This window comes from Sipha flava, unplaced genomic scaffold (genome assembly GCF_003268045.1).
Source record: "Sipha flava isolate LNK unplaced genomic scaffold, YSA_version1 265_pilon_pilon, whole genome shotgun sequence".
NCBI lineage: Eukaryota > Metazoa > Arthropoda > Insecta > Hemiptera > Aphididae > Sipha > Sipha flava.
Genome location: NW_020272927.1, coordinates 373,890 through 392,541, shown reverse-complemented (window position 1 = coordinate 392,541; position 18,652 = coordinate 373,890). Strand labels below are relative to the sequence as shown.

At 27.2% G+C, this 18,652-nt stretch overlaps 3 protein-coding genes across 3 annotated transcripts in view; 1 reads left to right on the top strand and 2 right to left on the bottom strand.

The window, feature by feature from the left end:
• Positions 1 to 18,652, bottom strand: part of LOC112685088 (protein amalgam-like) — a 306,794-nt gene that overhangs the window by 172,854 nt on the left and 115,288 nt on the right. The window lies entirely within an intron of this gene.
• Positions 11,279 to 18,203, bottom strand: LOC112685089. The gene is made up of 3 exons (XM_025556862.1): positions 18,028 to 18,203; positions 17,838 to 17,958; positions 11,279 to 11,412 (listed from the first exon to the last, which is right to left on the bottom strand). The coding sequence occupies exons 1-3, from the start codon at positions 18,175 to 18,177 to the stop codon at positions 11,357 to 11,359; spliced, it is 327 nt and encodes a 108-aa protein (XP_025412647.1). The 5' UTR covers positions 18,178 to 18,203; the 3' UTR covers positions 11,279 to 11,356.
• LOC112685087 (cytochrome P450 6a8-like) overlaps positions 18,163 to 18,652 on the top strand; it is a 49,179-nt gene continuing 48,689 nt past the window's right edge. The window contains exon 1 of the mRNA XM_025556859.1: positions 18,163 to 18,249. The gene's annotated coding sequence lies outside the window, so the exon portion shown is untranslated. The remainder of the gene's footprint in view (positions 18,250 to 18,652) is intronic.

The window sequence follows — 18,652 nt, the reverse complement described above, 5'->3', positions numbered from 1 at the left end:
TAATTAATATATATAAAATTATAGTTTTTACCTAATATACATTTAAAAAAGTATTCATGAATTACTCGAACTATTATATATTATATATTAATATTATTATTAATTTTATATATTATACGGGTGACATTAGATTGACTTTCTGTACTAAATAGCATACTCTCTGTGAAAAAAAAATGGTGTTCATGTGTAATACAAAATAAAACCCCAATGCGATTCGAAAATCCATGATGGAAATGAACCATAAAGCAATAAGCAGATTGAATTTTTGAAACTTAACATTTTAATTTGGACGTATTATCCAGATACGCGCAGGAGTACCTATATCGGACACAAATAGGCGATCGAATGCGCGGCCCGTAACGTAAGACTTGTCTGCGCGTAGAGCCTTCTATTGCATCGGAAACTGCGTAATCTGTAGGTGAGAGCCGGTCTAACCTAACTGCTTGTCCATCCGTGTACACGTGCATACGTTTTATCTCTGCGACCGTCTACCCAGAAACCTTTGGCATTTAGATGAGCCGGCGGATAAACGTTACGTATAGGCACGCTCACAAAGGTGGCGGAAAGTGGGCAAATGACGAAATATCAAATTTACGGTCTTATCTGTAGGCGAACAGGTAAAAAATGAGCTTTTATGCAAAGGAGTGCGCTTAATAAGTAAAACACATCGGTTGCGTATCACAATCACGCTCGGTTAGAAAAAAAATAGGAGTAAAGGAAATATGAAAAATATCAATCATTCTTTTTTTTTTCAACTGTCACGTTGAAACACGTGGTGGGTAAAAGGAAAAATTTCTACAATTTAGAAAAACGGACCAAGATAATATTGTTTCTCTCAAACATATCTCACGTCGACTGTGTTATATTGTACTCGATTGTTGGAGCAACAACAACAACAATGAAAATAATCAAAATAGAAAATAGAGTGAAATTCCATTTTATATATTTACAGTGAACCTTTGACTAGTTAAGTATATAATATATTTAAATAAAAACAAGTAAGGCATTCGGTGTTTCGAGTAGTTAATACGATAAAATAAAATATAGCAAAATATATTTTATTAATTCGAAAAGAGTTAAAGTAATATGTAATATCCAATCAACATAATAATGTATAATGTATAAAATATATAAATACTATAAATAAGTCTTACTTGATAATAAATGGTGCTAAATAAATACTTGATTTATGCAAATTTGTATATGTTTTTTACTTAAAATATATATATTATAATTTATAATGTAATATAATTTATTATAATTGTTTTTCAAATAGAATTATTACATAAAGCTAATTTTATTTTAAAATCAACTTTTGACGAAAGATTTATTCGGCTTGACAGTTGAAGTTGACGATAATTACTGTTCGATATTACGGATTTCAAATAAATTTATAAAATTAGAGATAAGAAAGTATTTTTTCGAACAAAGTTATCGATTTGTGGAAGTTGATTGCTTGTCTGCACTATGCTATACAAAACTAATATTTAGAATACGTGGTGTCTTAAAAATTCGTTGATACTCCAATGTTCATTAGGTTTTAACATCCAAAAGGTAGCTATGAAAATGTATGATGTAAAATGTATGATAAAGTTGACTATCTGATTAATTTATCAACTAGCATAGTTCAGCGTGATCGTACAGTAGAAAATTACGCATTATAATATATGCAAACAAGATCGATATCGGATAAACTTGAAGTTTGTGTGGTTTGCTTCGGTACGAAATAAACTTAAAATTATGAAGGCCTATCATATTGAAAACTACCATCATCAAAAACATTATGAAACAACGTTGCCGAATAAAATATTATAATATTATTATGCTTATGTGGGAAGTATCAAATATAATAAGTTTTTTAAATCGATTTAGTTAGAAGTTGTACTGCTTTTGGAAAAATCGTGTATACGATGTATCAGGGACTGAGACCTTAATGATTTTAACGGTTTAGGTAGAGGTTCGGGTTTTTAGAATATTTTTTTAGGGGTTTAGGTTAAATTTCGAGATTTTAAGAGTTTTAAAATTTAGATCCTGGTTCCAACCAGTTTCTAACCATTATTTTTGTACATTATTTTTTCAAATTAGAAATTTTAATACAAGAATATATATTATATATTATTGTTTAGTATTTGCAGGCACTGATTAAAGTGTTCATATTAATGTTAATTTTAACCTCGGGTATAGAAAAATAAAAGAGTTTCTCATGTGCTTTGATAGCAGATGTGTTAATCTGGGAAGATCTTTTTATTTCTGTATCTTTAACCATCATCTCCTCATATATATCTTGGTGGAAACTCGGGTGCCTTTGTTCCACGCTTTCCTTTTTAAAATTATAGGTACATATTTATATAATATCTGATTACCTAGCTATTTTAATTAAATTTTTAAAATATAAATATTTAAGGAATACAATATACAAATTAAATTAATCAAAATAAATAGTATTTCAACTTTTCATAAGTAATCTGCTACAAAGCTACACGTACAGGTGAAGAGCAATTACTGGTAAAATCATAGGTACTATTTTTTTATTTTGTAGATAATCACATAATATTCACATTAGGTATTTTTAACATAATAGCGAGTAAGACCTGAATAAATTACTCAAGACTGCACTATTATAGTTGATGGTATAGATAAACTATAAGGATAATGTCGTCTTGTCTATTTACTTGAATATTACATAGTTACCTACCATTTTATTACTATATTATTTTAATTCTTTTGTTAATGATTTTCAACTTAAATTAAAATTAAATGAAACAAAAATATGTAACTACAATTTTTCCATTGCAACTTTTGCAAACTGACTCGGATTTCTTATTGTAAACAAAATATTTATAAACGCATGACACGATATGACGGCCCATAATTTTAATTTGATACTTTTTAACTAATAAAGGTAGACTGCGTGTTAATGCGTTGGCGACTGAATAGCAAATATAGCAAATTCACCACTAAGCACCGATATTCGATAATAACTAATAACGATAATACGATATGCGTTTGTACTGTGTTTGACGTGTAGATATGTAATAAAAATAAATACTTCAAAAATCCAGTGTTATTTTTTTAATTGTAAAAATAACTTATGTGTCTGCAGAAATGATCCGTTATGGACATAATCGGGTAACATATACATAATATATATTAATATTCCATAGAAAATAATATATCCATTGGTCGACGGCCGAATATAACATTGCGTAAATACTGTATAATATAAATTATTACATGTAATTATTGTTTCTAAATAATATATTTTTAGTTTAAAGAGTAATTTCTTTCGATTTCAACAGGAATTTGTAATCAGCAAAAAACCCTTAAAAAACCGGTATTATTTTGGTATTGTGTATAGATTTCGGTATTGGTTAGGGTATATTAAAAATATAAAATACAGGTAACGGTTATTTTCGGTTCTTTAATTTACACTAAGTTTTAGGTTCCGTAACCGGTTCTTTTCGGTCCGGTCTCAATCCCTGTCCTATATTTCATTGTTGGCTAAATTATATCAAAATACATTAGTAAAATCAGTTTTCTACCCGAACAATACACGGGTTGAAAGAATACTGTAAAATAATATTATAGATTATTAATATATACCATAACTATACTGTGATACTGCGTTAATTTTTAAGGAATATGGATATTATATCACAAAGAAATATATCTATCAACTAACGATATGAAACTACTTATAACTGTAAATAAATCTTATCGCTTTAATTGAATCTAAGCCGGTAATTTTAAAATTTTGTATCACATTTTACCAAGTGCCCTACTTAAATGAATATCTTTTAATAACCAAAGATGTGAATTTCTGCAACTTAAACTTTAGGAAAAAAATAGAAGGCAACTGAAGTGTTGGTAAATGGAGAATATTTTGGTTTCAAAACCTCTGCAACTAGTTTAGTTCAACAAATGATTTATTTGTTCGTCGTTAAAAAGAGAAAGAATATTCAATATAATTTATAAAATTAAGAACTAATAGAAATATCAAGATTAAGGAGGGTGCCCTATAAATAAATGTTATTTTTTGTAAATGTATGTGTTATTTTATATTAATTATAATATCAATGTAAATAATCTGATAGAATATTATTTTCAATCAATATAGTAAAATGAATCACCTTGTTACTTTAAATATATGATTTATTTTAAAACAATATTTAATATTAATTGAACTAATATAACTAATTTATTTGAATCTATTTTAATACCTATTTTGATTTTTGAACATTTTATATTTTTCATTTCATTCAATTTGCTGTTCAACTTAAAGCTAATTAACAAGCCAAAAAACTTAAAAGCTAAAAACATTACATGGTTTAATCATTTACAAAATAATGTTACTCATGATAATAAATATAGCAATATAATACGATTATTATAAGAAATATCTCCTCGAGAAGGACACCTAGTATCTACGGGTTTAACGAACCCAGGACGCCGAGCTCCCTCATCGCGGGTTGGAAAGGTGTTTTGTAGAGCTAATAACCCTGTATCATAGAAAATCCGTGTTTTGAACCCCCAATGAAGCCTCGGAAACGGATTGATGACCCTGGAAAATTAAACAGTAATAGGAAACGGAAATATAGATATACATGGATCGCGACTTGGAACATACTAAATTTATATCGTACCGGTGCATGTCAAAATCTCACCGACATTTTAAAGAAATACAACGTGTCAACAATAGCGTTACAGGAAATACGATGGACGGGCACAAGCAATATAAGGATCGGTGAGTACATAATCTATTATAAGAGAGTGGAAAATAGACATCACTTTGGTGCAGGATTTGCAATATACAAATACCATGAATTACGGGTAACTGAACACCTAACCCAATATCTGAGGGGCTTAGTTTAGTAAAAATTATACCGACACCCATGGATTTATTCATGATAAACATACATTTCCAAACGGAAAACAGTGAAGAAGACTATAAGGAATCCTTTTATGACGAATTGACCTGAATAATAATAAGACAATGATCCTGGAAACACTATTAATATAATAATTAGGGAAGCCAATGCTAAGATCGGTATTATGTACCAACAGTTGGACTCGATAGTGTCCATGATATAAATAAAGATAATGGAAGAAGACTAATATAATTTGCGGCTTATAGAAATATGATCATTAGTAGTACCACATTCCCCGTAAAATTATACATTAACTGACTTGGAGTGCATCAGATGGACGGACGAAAAATCAAATAGACCACATCCTCACAGACAAAAGGTTTAAATCTAGCATAACAGATGTAAAGAGTTACAGAGGAGTTGACAGTCACTCTGATAATTTTCTAGTTATAGCGAAACGTTGAATCAAATTGCAAAGAATGCGAATACAAAATACCAAAGTACACAATTTAGTGTAGAGCAGCTAAAATTTGAAGTAGAAAGAAAGAACTACATTGAATAAATAGAAAATAATTAAATACAAATAAGCCAAGTGGTAGACGTCAGTGGGAGTCAATTAAAGATACAATTATAAAAGCAGCACAAAAGCAGTGAGAATATCGAAAAGCCAAACAAGGAAATGGCTTAATGCAGAGTGTAGTAGCGCAATATCAAGAAGGGGGAGCCCGGAAAAACTATCTCAGACCAAACACACCAGAAGTGAAAAAACTCTGAACAAGAACGCAGGTTATGTAAAAGAACTTTACAAAGAGAAAAAAGGAATTATATGAATGAATTACTAAGTAACACTGAACAAGATTTTTCGCAGGATAAAGGGCAAAACTTTTTACGAAAATTAGGAAGTGTAAAAAATATAACCACACGTTAAAAGCAGTCAAGAGTGTAGATGGAAGGATATTGATGGAACCCGAGAAAAAATAGGTAAATTGATAGAATATTTTAAAGAGCTTCTAAATAGGGAATTGTCAGAGAATCCAGTACCTAGATAGAAAGAACAAAGGATTGAACTGGAAATATACGAAATTACTTTGGATGTAACAAAGGTAATTAAAAGCTTTAAAAACTGAAAGGTACCTGATATTTATGGTATTCCAGCCAATCTACTGAAATACGGAGGCGAGGCAAAGCATAAAAATATTCACGAACTATGCTTGACCATATGGAAGGAAGAAAAGCTTCCGGAGTATTGGAATAAAGCTATCATTATCCCACTACATAAGAAAGGAGACAAATTAGAGTGTAACAACTTTTAATTAATTAAACAATAAAAGTGTAAATGAAATCCTACTAAATACAGTGTACAAGGTATTAGCAAAGATATTATTGAAGCAATTGCAACCTATAGCAGAGGAGTACATCGGAGATTATCAATATGAATTTTGAAATGATAAATCAACGATTGACCAGCTGTCAGTAATCGGATAAATTATAGAAAAGATATATGAATTTCGAAAAAATATATGACAAGTATTTGTAGATTTAAAAAAAAAAGCTTACGAAAGCGTACATCGGAAAAGCTTGTACAATATAATGGCTGAATTTAGGTTCCCAGCAAAATTAAAAGAATTAATAAAAATGTATATGGAAGGCACGAAGTACCAGGTCAAGATAGACCAAACCACATCTGAAGATTTTAAAGTAATTACAGTTCTTAAACACTGGGATGCACTTTCTCCTTTGCTATTCAATGTAGCGCTAAAAAGGTGATAAGAAGTTTACAACATAATGGATATAGACTAGATGTAATGTATCAAAGTTGGATATGTTAGGGTTTGCGGTTGACTTAAACCTAATTGACAACAGCAAAGAAACTGTAATAAATAATGCAGCCAAATTAATTAACAAAGCTAAAATAGTAGGTCTAACGTTAAATGAAAAAAAAAAACCAAGGTAATGGAATTATTGGGAAACAACCATAAAATATTTGCAGTGAGAGGGCTGGTTTTTGAAAAAGTAGAACACTTTAAATACCTTGAAGCTACCATCAAGAGTATTAACGACTAGAGCGTAGAAATAGTAAACCGCATACACAAAACGAAAAAGGCTTATTATGCTTCATTAAAGTTTTTAAATCCAAATTATACTTGATAAAGACAAAATTAAGACTGTATATGACTGTAGTTATACCGACGCTGACGTATGGTTGCGAGTTATGAACGAAAATAGCGCAAATGGAGGAAAGGTTACTCTCTTTCGAGAACAAGTAATTAAAAAGGATTTGTGGTGCGTTATATGATGACGAATTAAGGTGTTGGCGAAGAAAGACAAATGCCAAAATTCGAGAAATTACACAAAACACGAAGATAACTAACTACGTAAAGGCACAACGATTGCAATGGTTCAGACATGTTATGTGAAGGGATGAAGCAAAGGCATAAGGGCAACCATAGCCAAAGTGGGAAATAACCAAGTAGGAAAAGATCAAGGGGTAGACCAAGGAAGTGATGGTTCAAAGTGGTAAGTCAGGATTTAAAAATAGTAGACGTAGAAGATTGGAAAGATATTATCCAGGATAGGGAAAGATGGAAGGCTTTGACGATAGCAGCGAAGACTCTTGGAGAGTCATAAAGCCAAGAAGAAGAAGAATAAGAAATATAACTTATGATTAAATTGAATACATAATAATAGCAATTAATATTACTTTATATTATTGGGTCTCCAGCCTGTATACCATATTATTGCACCAATTTAAAAAAAATCAAAAATTAAAAACTATCGAAAGACAAAAATGTTGGTTATGACTTAGTGATTTTATTCTGCAATTAAGTAAATTGCATAATCATCATCAAATATTTCAATACCCATAGTGGTTTTATTTTTTTTGTTTAATTTAAATGTTGAGCTTTGATCCAGTGGAAAAAAAAAAATTACGCCAAACCTAGTACGTTTAACAATAGCTAGTCAGTACAAAAGTTTTTTTAAAGGAGTCCGTTACCCGTGTCGGTTACTGATGGCGTAGTACCATTTTGTAATTCCGAAGTCTTGGGTCGTTAATTTTAAAAGTTACAACTATGACGTGACTAATATAAAATTAATTTGTTCTTTCGCTATCCGGTGTACACGATGAGTTAATTTATATCATATATTTCCAAATTCGTACAACTGTCTGTGAATCTAAATAATTATTTGATGATGCTTTGCTTATATTTTCCAACTCCACTTACAATAAAACTGTACAAAAACCGAAAATTCCAATTATATTTTTTAAAGTACCACGGCAGCATAGTAAAATATATAAAATTGATTTCTTTCTGTGCCTTTATTACATGTGTATAGTTTTTAAATTCTCGTATATTTTATATAACTTAAAGCGTCAATAAAAAATTCTCCATTCAATTCATTGAATGAATTTTATTAAGAACGCTCTTAGGCACGACTGAACAAAACACAATGCAATAATAGGGTTAACAGGTTTCAATTAAAAAAATAATAATAATAAAAAGAGTCATATTCACATTTTTTAAATATTGAAGAACAATGAGAAAACACATAACGTTTGAAAAATTTCTGTGTTTTGAATGCAAATATCCTAAAGGAAACTTTTTATCTTAGGGATACAAGTGCACTTCTGGTTTGAAAAACAAGCTTTTCGGAAACTTGTTATGTAGTTACGGCGGTATATATAGAATAAGTCTCTACAACTCCGAAGTAAATCTCAAACACTATGAATGAAGGGTAAGGCTAAGGACGTAGGCTTGATAAAAATTATAGTTGACATTTTAGAGTGTAAAATAATATTCATATTGAAAAAAAAATTTTTCTCCCAAAAAGCATCGTGTTCTCTTTTATTTTCAATAATAATTTATCGTTACATTTTATAACTTTCAACTTATCATTGTTATAACAAAACAATAGATGAGCATGAAAACAATTTTATTGGAATCCATTAATGAATTACAAAATCCAAGTTTACCCAAATTTCTTATAATTCTAATAATTTATATAACTATTATAGGTATATTTTTAAAGCTTTTTAGGTATAATGTTTATACTAAATTGAATAATTCATATAATTATAGGTATATTTTTAAAGTCTTAAAAACAATATAGCTTAACTATATGTAAAAAAAAAAAAAAACTATGTAATGTAGACTACATTAATTCAATTATTTTACATTTTTTTTTCGTATTACAAGTGCTTAAGTTCTTTTTTAATAATATTGTTTATAAAATAAAAGTATTTCAAACTAAATAAAATCGATAAGTCACAAAAATGTATCATTAAACTGTTTCAACATTAAATTGATGAAACAACAAAAATAAATAAATAATTTCATAGTTATCGTAAAAGTTAATAGAATTGAATTTGTTTTCCTGTCCCAAAAATATGAATTATGTTTTAAATAATTTTATTTGCTCATTTGCGTCAAAATATTCACACATTTTGAACTATAAAAATTCTTTAGCACCTTTATTACATATTTTATGCTACAATGAAATTCATTAGATGTACCTACTTTATATTATTAAAATATGTTGTCGATATCTTTTATAAAAAAATATCATTGAAGTACCTATATCAAATAAATAAATATCTACGAAAATGGAAATAATTAGCATAAATAATATTTCATTTTAATGCCAAACATAATAGTTTTACTTAAATATATTATAGTAAATATCAGTGATCGGTAACCGACGGCCCACACGTCTTTTTTATACGGTCTGTATTAAATTCCGAAACTAGGAAATTTTATTATACTTATATATCATATCAATTATTTGAATTGTCCGGTCCGTGAATCAGTTAAAATTTTTGAATGTGAACCAAGGGCCTAAAACAGTTGCCGGCTACTGGTATATATATATATAAATAATAGTAGCCGTGTAGCCGTGACAAATAATTTTTTTTCTTATGAATTTGAATAAGTTGTATACGTGTTAATTAAGTGTAAAATCGGTTTCATTTGTCGGAAATATAAGGAAATTTTAAATATTGTTTTCACTTATTTGTTTTTTAAGTAGATGTATTTTTGTTAAATTATTTGTAAAATTATATGCAAATAATAAAGTTTTTTTTCGAAAAAAACCAAATATAATGACTCCCGAAACTTTTCTAAAGCAGATTATCTATAGGGACCAACAAATATAAAGTTTCAAATGCTTTTGCCTATTTTTTATTTTACAATCTATTTCCCAATTATTATGCACATATTTTTTCGTCATTATATAGTTTAAACCAAGAAAACGAATCATACGTTTCATTTTAGACAAGATTCATTTCATACATATACACACATGTATACATATAAATCGCTATAATGAAGAGTTCAAATTTTCCATTGTATTTTAAATTTTTCATATACCATAATTAGAAATTAATAAATGATGGACAGTAGAGAAATTGATAATGATGAATAATTTTTACGTACATAATTATTTTATTATACTCGTTTAGATATTATATAAACTTAATATAATATATATTATAGCTATATCTATTCAAAACTAAGTTTTAATTAAACAAAAGTTATACCTACAAAATTCATTTTTTAAACAATTAATTAAGTAATTTTTTTCAAGTATAACGTTAAAAAAATTTGTTCATTTGGAATATTGTATTGGACTGATTTCTTTTGACAAAACATTTTCAGGTGTGTTTAATTCACTAACTTGCTAACCGATTTGTTTATTATTCTTGCTTTTTGGATTTTATTTCATTATCCTTCTTCATATTTTAAAAAATGACTGAAGAGTAAACAACTTTTTTGTACTTTTATTTTATTATATTAACAGCTAAAATCTATTTATAATATAAAATATAATTAAAAATAACATATTAAATACGTACGTAAGGTACTACTCAAAATTTAAAACTGCATAGCACGATATCCGGTAAGATACTGTTAGATGGTTTAATATTTTTAACCTCAAAATATTATCAAAGGGTTAAAACAAACATCAAAAAGAGAAGATATAAACTTAATGGCAATTGTTTTCTGACGATGTAGCTTTTACCTCATCAAAGCATTACATTTTATTTAATACTATTGCGTGTTAAATATTTTAAAATTACAATTTAAATATAAAACATTAATGTGCTATAATATAAAATATAGATGAAAGCAAAAATAATAATCATCAAAATTTAAATCATAAATATATTAACAACTTAAATAAGATACACTTTTAAATCACTTTAATCAACCAATTTGATAAGTAAGCAGTCGTTAAAAAAAAAAAATTAATTATCATTGATGTGTTAAAATATTTTGAAAGCGGAAACTCGTTTACATATTTTTATGAATAAATTATACTTTCCATTTTATGACAAAACAAAAAAAAAAATACAAAACAGTTGTAACTAACCTGATAAAATAAATTGTATATTATGGACAGGACTTAAAAGCAAACGATATAAAGGTAATAGTTCATTATTTTTATAACGTATCATTACAATATTGTATCTAGAGAGACAAGTATCGCGTCTAAGTGAATGCTGTCATAATAATACACCACGATCCCCATTCAATATTCAACTTTCCTATAACATAAAAATATATTTAAACACATGCTAACAATATATTAACGAACATTATTAATGTTTAATAGGAAAAAATTATACTTTGACTTGCATCTACGCCATACCATTAAAACTAATATATTTATTTCTAATCTGTTACTAGTAATGGAATTATATTTTCTATATTATATATATATATATATATTAATGCATATTTAAAACAATGACAAATTTATATAATTTAATAAAGATTTCGAATGAATATCAGTCAAAAACAAATATTAAATATTATATTTTATGCAATTTTGAAAATATTTTTACCTTCACAATAAGGTTATGAACATAATTTAACAACATAAATGCAAATGTAAGCTTTCTTTCATTTATACCTCAAAATATATTTTTCTCAATATTTAAAAAAAACAACCATTTATATTGAATGGGTTAAAAATTTAGATGTTTTAATACTTCAAATTATGTTTTATAAATTTAATAATGTATTAAGTAATACATTAATATGGCTTTTTTTATCAAACATGAATGTGTTGTGGTAGTATAATAAATATAAGAAATAAAAATCAAATTTGAATAGTTATTTCATATATTGAAAAATTATATCATTTACATTCAATAATGAGCTATTGTAATATTACAAATAACTAAAATTTTGCTGAAATACCCAATATTTCCTAAACATTTTCAATAAAATTAAAAAATAATTTTTAAATCAATCGGTATATAACTTCTCTTCGCTTAAAATCTAAATTATTGGACATCCTACATTTATTAATTTCAAAGTTGTACAAAATGAAATTTTATGATGATATGTATTTAAATAAATAAAATAGAATGTGTGAGATACTGAAAAAAATGATTTTTTTTTTTCAATAATTTTATGAATTGAACAGTAAAAACTAATTACATTAAACAAAAATACTCATCCGTTAAATTTCATGGTATTAATCATAAAAATCAAAGATAAAAAAAATGTAAAAAAAGTTTGAGTCATAAAAAAATTCAAAAACCTATTGTTCATTTCTAGGTAACTCTAAATATTCTAGTATTTTTATAATGTTTAATTTTTTTAATAACCATTAATTATTATGTTTAAATTTTAAATTTACCTTAGTCAGTATTGTGTACCAAAATTAATGTTACGTAACAAAAACTTTTGTGCCGTTTAAATGTTCACGCATAGTTTGACACAGAGTTTAATATATCTAAGATATTTTAATAAATGAGTAATGTAAAGGAAAACAATTTGTCTTGTGGTTTAACGTATTCAATTATATACATTATTTTATAAAATATAAGTCATATATCTTATTAAAATTAAAAGTCCTTTGTTTCTCGTTGTCAAAACTTAGTAATTATTATTGTATTGTAAGATTCCTAAAGTATTTTAGCCAGTCTTTACGAATAAAACAAAATATTACAATATACCTAATATTTTTGCTGGATAATAACTCTATGGATAAATATGATGTATATTTATTTTCGGAAATTTGTTCCTGATAATTCATGACAAACAATGCTTACCCACTTAGCTATAAACTTTTTCGATTAAATAATTACAATTGAAAATAGTACATAGCGTATTAATTAATTATTTCTAAATATTAATTCTCCGCCCCCTGCTTTCGTGTAATCTATTATTTTTTTCGTATATAATGCTGGATTTCTAAACTAAACTCTAAATTTTATTTGTAACTCATTCTTAAATGTGACTATCCCAGGCCTAATTGTCTTTGTTTAATATTTATAATAAATATAGTCGCTTTAATTTTGAAAAAAAATTCTAATTCTTACGTAACTATTATTAATTACATATTAAATTAAAGTATGCTAGTTTAATAACACACATACATTTATAATCACGATTCATTTAAATATAAATAATTTAATTTGCTATGTGTCGTAAAAGATTAAAAAATATGAGGGAAATATAATGTACTCCCCAAAACTGAAAACCAGGGTATGGGTTCATTTCTTTTTCTTAATATTTTCCTAATTTTTTTCATTTATTAAAACTTCTTACAGAAGTCTTGAAACTAATTTTATTATGATATTATTTATTATAATATTTGCAAACCTTTTCTATTTTTTGAATAATAAATAAAAAAATACATACATTATACTAAAAAATACAAACAAAAAAAATTGTGTTTCAAAACAAAATTAAAATAAAATATTAAATACTAATTTATATAGGTTATTAATTGAGTATAAATTTAGTCTATATTTTGAAAACTGGTAGTTTTACTAAAAGGTATAATTTCTTTATGTAATAAAATAGATAATAAGTGTATATTATAAAACATTTTTTTGACTCTTAAATGCTTTTTCTAATGGTTCTATTTGTATCTTTCATAATTGGTATTTTCTATATATATACTTTTAAAAAATAGTAAGTATCTAGTTTTATTTTTTTTCACTTTAAATAAATATTTAACTTTAAGTAAATATCTAAATGGATTATAAAAAATAACAACTGTTTAAATACATAAGTAATAATACCAACATAATTATATTATTTATACATAAATAAGTGACAAGTAACTAATATAGAAAATACAATAGTTTTAAATGAAACTTCTGTCAAATGTACCTAGTGTAATGTTTGTTCGTTATTATTATTATTAAAATGTGTATAATCTTTAACTGTGAACATTTAACCTAAATTAATAAAAATAAATATCTATATAAAAAAAAACAATTACTTATATTTGTATTCTCTTATACATCTTAAAATAAAACACGTAAAGAAATTGATTTCATATTGTTTGTTATAGTATCTTTAATTCAAAATGGTTTAATATTATAAACTTGCTGAACCCTGCACTTCGTAGCCCGTTAAAAATCCTACCTCTTATATGCCTCAAACTTTGTGTCAAATCTGTTACCTGTGGTTATACTAGCAGTATATTTTTATATATAAAGACACTATAGATAACGGTTAAAATATACTAAGTAAATATGATAATCAATTTAGTTTATCATTATGTAATTGTATTCGTATTATCGAAAAAATTCCGAAAACTCGAGTATTCAATTTAACGATATTTATTGAAGTGAATTTGGACACACAAAATGTTTTGTTCTTCTTTCTGGTGCGTACACAAATAAATTAAAACATTTTCTGACGCGTGAGCATACCATAAACAGCTGTCCATATGAGATGCATGGATTTTCCAAATTCAGTCCACACACTTATAGAGATTATCCTTATGCTTTGTTAATGGTCATTGCTAAAGCCAGTCACACCGGAAACTGCAAACATTTGAATTCGTAAGGCATATCTGTTGGAATCATTGGGATGCGAGGCAAAAGCAGGTACATCTTTGGCTTTAAACTTCCCGTTTAAAATTGTAGTTTCAATCAACTGTTTTACTAAAAGTCTGGTACCGTTGCAGTATTGTGGTGGACTGATATTTTGTAGAAGAATAATGAGTACGCCAACTTTCAATGTTAGAACGTGAGGTGACATTAATACATTTTTTTTTTATGCATTTTAATGTCATAGACGTACGTGCCATGGAAACAAATAATAAAAAATAATAATAAGAAATTCAGGAATAATAATTCCTTTCTCACTAATATTATCTATAAATAAAAATTGTCATCGTAAATCTTAAAATGTCTGTTTGAGCACCTACCGGGGTTGGACCTATCATTTTCTAACTTAGTCTATCTTCTGTATATAGATTATACATATATATATATATCTGTACCAAAATTCGTTGCAATCATTCCAGCCGTTTAGGAATGCTAAAGGAAAACATTATTTTAGATATTTTATTAATTCTATTAACTCTAGGTACAATTTTTGACTTTCTTTTCTTTTTTGCTTTTTTTTTTTTTAATATTAATGCTTGTTACAGAATTTATAATTCTCACGATCAACAAAAGTTTCTTAAAGTCATTGGATTATAAATATGCTTGCAACTTTTATCATGTTTCTCATTGAAAATACATAAATTATTTTTCTTGAATTATCTGAATAATTTGTGCCTTTATATTCTTATTATTTTATATACTTTTTGAAATAAGGATCATTACTCAAAGTGTTATAAAAAAAAAAAAACCATAAAGAAATTATAATTATAGAACATAGGGATATAGGATATGATAATATGAATAATTGGATGGAATGATTCAAATTTACATAGTATAATCCTCAATTTATGTGATATTATATAAATAAAATAGTATGGATATAATAAAGATAATTAATGGAATAAATTAGATTATTTGAACAATTTCATAATTTTTAGTAAAAAATAAAACCGAACTGAAACAAAATATAATAAAATAACTATATTAATTAATATTTAAATGTATAGTGAATAAAAAAATTATGTTTAAATACGAGTATATTAGTAACCGTTGAAGAATGATGTTATTCATATGTCTTGGTATAATAGAAAGAAATATGAAACGCTGTTCTGTAAGTGAGATATACTTGAAAAAAAAAATGAAAACGAATCTTCGAAGTTTAAAAACGCTATCATTGAAAAAAAAAAGTGACTTTGAAATTTTCAATAAGCAATAGATAATGTTAGCCCATAGTAGATGTAATCTTAAAAACTCGAATAGTGTGAGTTTGAATTCATTAAGCCCTATGTTTAATGGTTTATTATTCTCCAAGTGAATAAAAAATAACGTTATTTGAATAAATGCATATATTTATAAATAATCAATATTTACAATTAATAAAAAAAAAATTGAATATTTTTTAAACGAGAAAGTTTTTTGTAGCTTTATATTAAAAACATCAGGTATACACAATGCATAATAAACATTAATCATAATTAATTTTAATAGGTAGAACTTGGACAGATTGCAAAATCAAAGATTGGATTAAATGAAAAAAATCATATCGACGTAAAATTTATTGAAATGCGCGTATCTAGTTTACTTCGGGCTACAACGATAATTAGGTTTATAATTACAGAAAATATGCTATTTTAAATAGAAAATTAAATTGATTAAAATCTAAGTACAGACAGAGCGAATGCACGGGTAAAAATTAAATTACAAAGTATTGAATTCATCGATTAGTTATCACGGGTTTCTTGAAATAACGAGTACATAATACGGAATGACGAACTTGTGCAATACGATGGCGTTTAGACCAGGTTTTCAGTTAACAGATATATCGCAAATTATATTTATCAGTAAATTATACATCTTATTATATAATGCAGTACGATGTTAAATGATCGAGAAAAAAAAATTTGAATATTAAGAATTCGTGACAGGACTACGAAGAATCGAGAGAGTTTGACTTAACGGCATGGAGAAATCATACTCGAATTACAAAAAAGAAACCGTAAGAACATAAGATCATGTTATACAACAATATTATAATGTTATACCTCTACGGCGACCACGTTTTGCAGATTCTATCAATTGCGTATGTAAGTATATATATAAAAAACTCGTCGAAATGCAAAAAAAAAAAAAACGTAAAATGTAGCCGGGTGATCTTAGCGTGGGCTTTACGATCATACGATACACGTGACGACGACAACGACTACGTGTTCGATTTCACGTAGTAACGTCCACGATCGGTAACCGGTTTGCACTTGAAAGAACGCCACACCCGCGTTTGTATCCGTCTAACGTACGCACAACGTACCAAATTTACATTCAGGATTTCAAGTGATTTTAGCTTTAATACTAGAGTAAACTGACCGATAATAATACTTGGGAATAGAATTACTTATTTATGTTTTGTTGGTCGGTTTTTTCCGATATTTTAATTTTTATGCGAGTTATGGGTTTTTTTAATTGCAATATTTATACTAAATTACATTTTACTCATTTATCACTTAAAAATTAAACTATCGGAAATAAAACTGATCGACAAAACACAGATAATGCTATTCCCTTAAAGTTTGATTGTAGGTTAGTTTTTTTCTAATATCAAAGCTAACATCACTACAGTTGAATTACTGAGCGTTAATTTGCCATGTCATAATAACGTGTACATAGCGGCGCAGCTAGCGCATAGATCGAATTGGAACAGTGCCCCGGGGCCCCAGAGCATTAGATAACTCTTAAACTACTTAGTAAATCAATATACGTAAATCAACTTGATAGTTTTAGTCCACGTACATATTATAAATACATACTATAAATTCAATTACGAACGTATTAATAAATTCTAATTAATCCAATAATTAATATAAAAATAATAATCCAATAAAAATATAAAATTATAATTTTTATAGCGAAAAACTTGATTTTTCTTTTCATTTTATGTATTATTTTGTTTATTATTTGTCTATAGTTTCGCTGTAAGCTCGTATTCACATTTGGCTAAACAATATTACATGAATAGTTTGAATTTTAAAGATCGTTTTAATCAGGGATTCTAGATTTTATCCACTACCCCCGGGGCTCCATATTCTATCAAACCACGGAGCTGCGTGTACACCTACCACAACGTACAGATGCGTATGCGCGTACGTGATTAAACACGTATCGATGTATGCGCATGTTGTACAGGTGTGTGGAGGATAGGGCACAGCTTACGGGTGACAGGTACACACACGATTGAACCTGCGGACACGTATTATTTTCTTTTGTTTTTATTGCATTTAAAAAAAAAATAATTTAAAAAAACCGTACCGTCGGATCACACATTTCTTGAGAGGGGTGTTGGTGACCACCTCCACCGATCACTTTCACCGTCTGGTACGTTTCGTTTTTTTTTTTTTCATTTTTTTCCCCTCCCGAAACTTTGCAGTAACACGCGCATGACTGCACACACGACGTCATATTTTATCAAATATCGCGCGTTCGTCCGTCCGGTCTCCGTCCGTCTCCGCGGGTCACAAAATCGCACCGAACGTGAGTATCCAACTATGTACCTATTTTTAATTTATTAATATTTAGTACATTGTTAAATACAATTCAATGACGAAATGCACATATATGTTTACGCGATTGGCCGGTTTCGTTACAAAGTTTTGTCACAACTTTTAGTCGACGTACGATTCATGGCGGCTGCCCGTATATATTCATATATATATATATATTAGATGCAATATAATTTATCGCTGATTGTGAATATTAATCAAATATGTTAATATAATGCATAAATGTTAACATAATGAAAAATCGTGTGAAAAATATTGTTTTATGGTGGTTTTACTTAAATGTCAATATTAAAATGGTATTTTATAGGTCTTCTAGAACTTTTATTTTTAATATACCTAGTTTATTTTATGTTCATTAACCATTTTTATACAAC

What these genes read in the sequence shown, in the direction of transcription:
- LOC112685089 (XM_025556862.1), bottom strand. Translation starts at nt 18,177, where the DNA reads ATGACGTCGTGTGTGCAGTCATGCGCGTGTTACTGCAAAGTTTCGGGA. An exon ending in AAGAAATGTGTGATCCGACG is followed by an intron (nt 17,959 to 18,027) that starts GTACGGTTTTTT and finishes ACGTGTCCGCAG; the next exon opens with GTTCAATCGTGTGTGTACCT. An exon ending in ATACGCATCTGTACGTTGTG is followed by an intron (nt 11,413 to 17,837) that starts GTAGGTGTACAC and finishes TTTATGTTATAG; the next exon opens with GAAAGTTGAATATTGAATGG.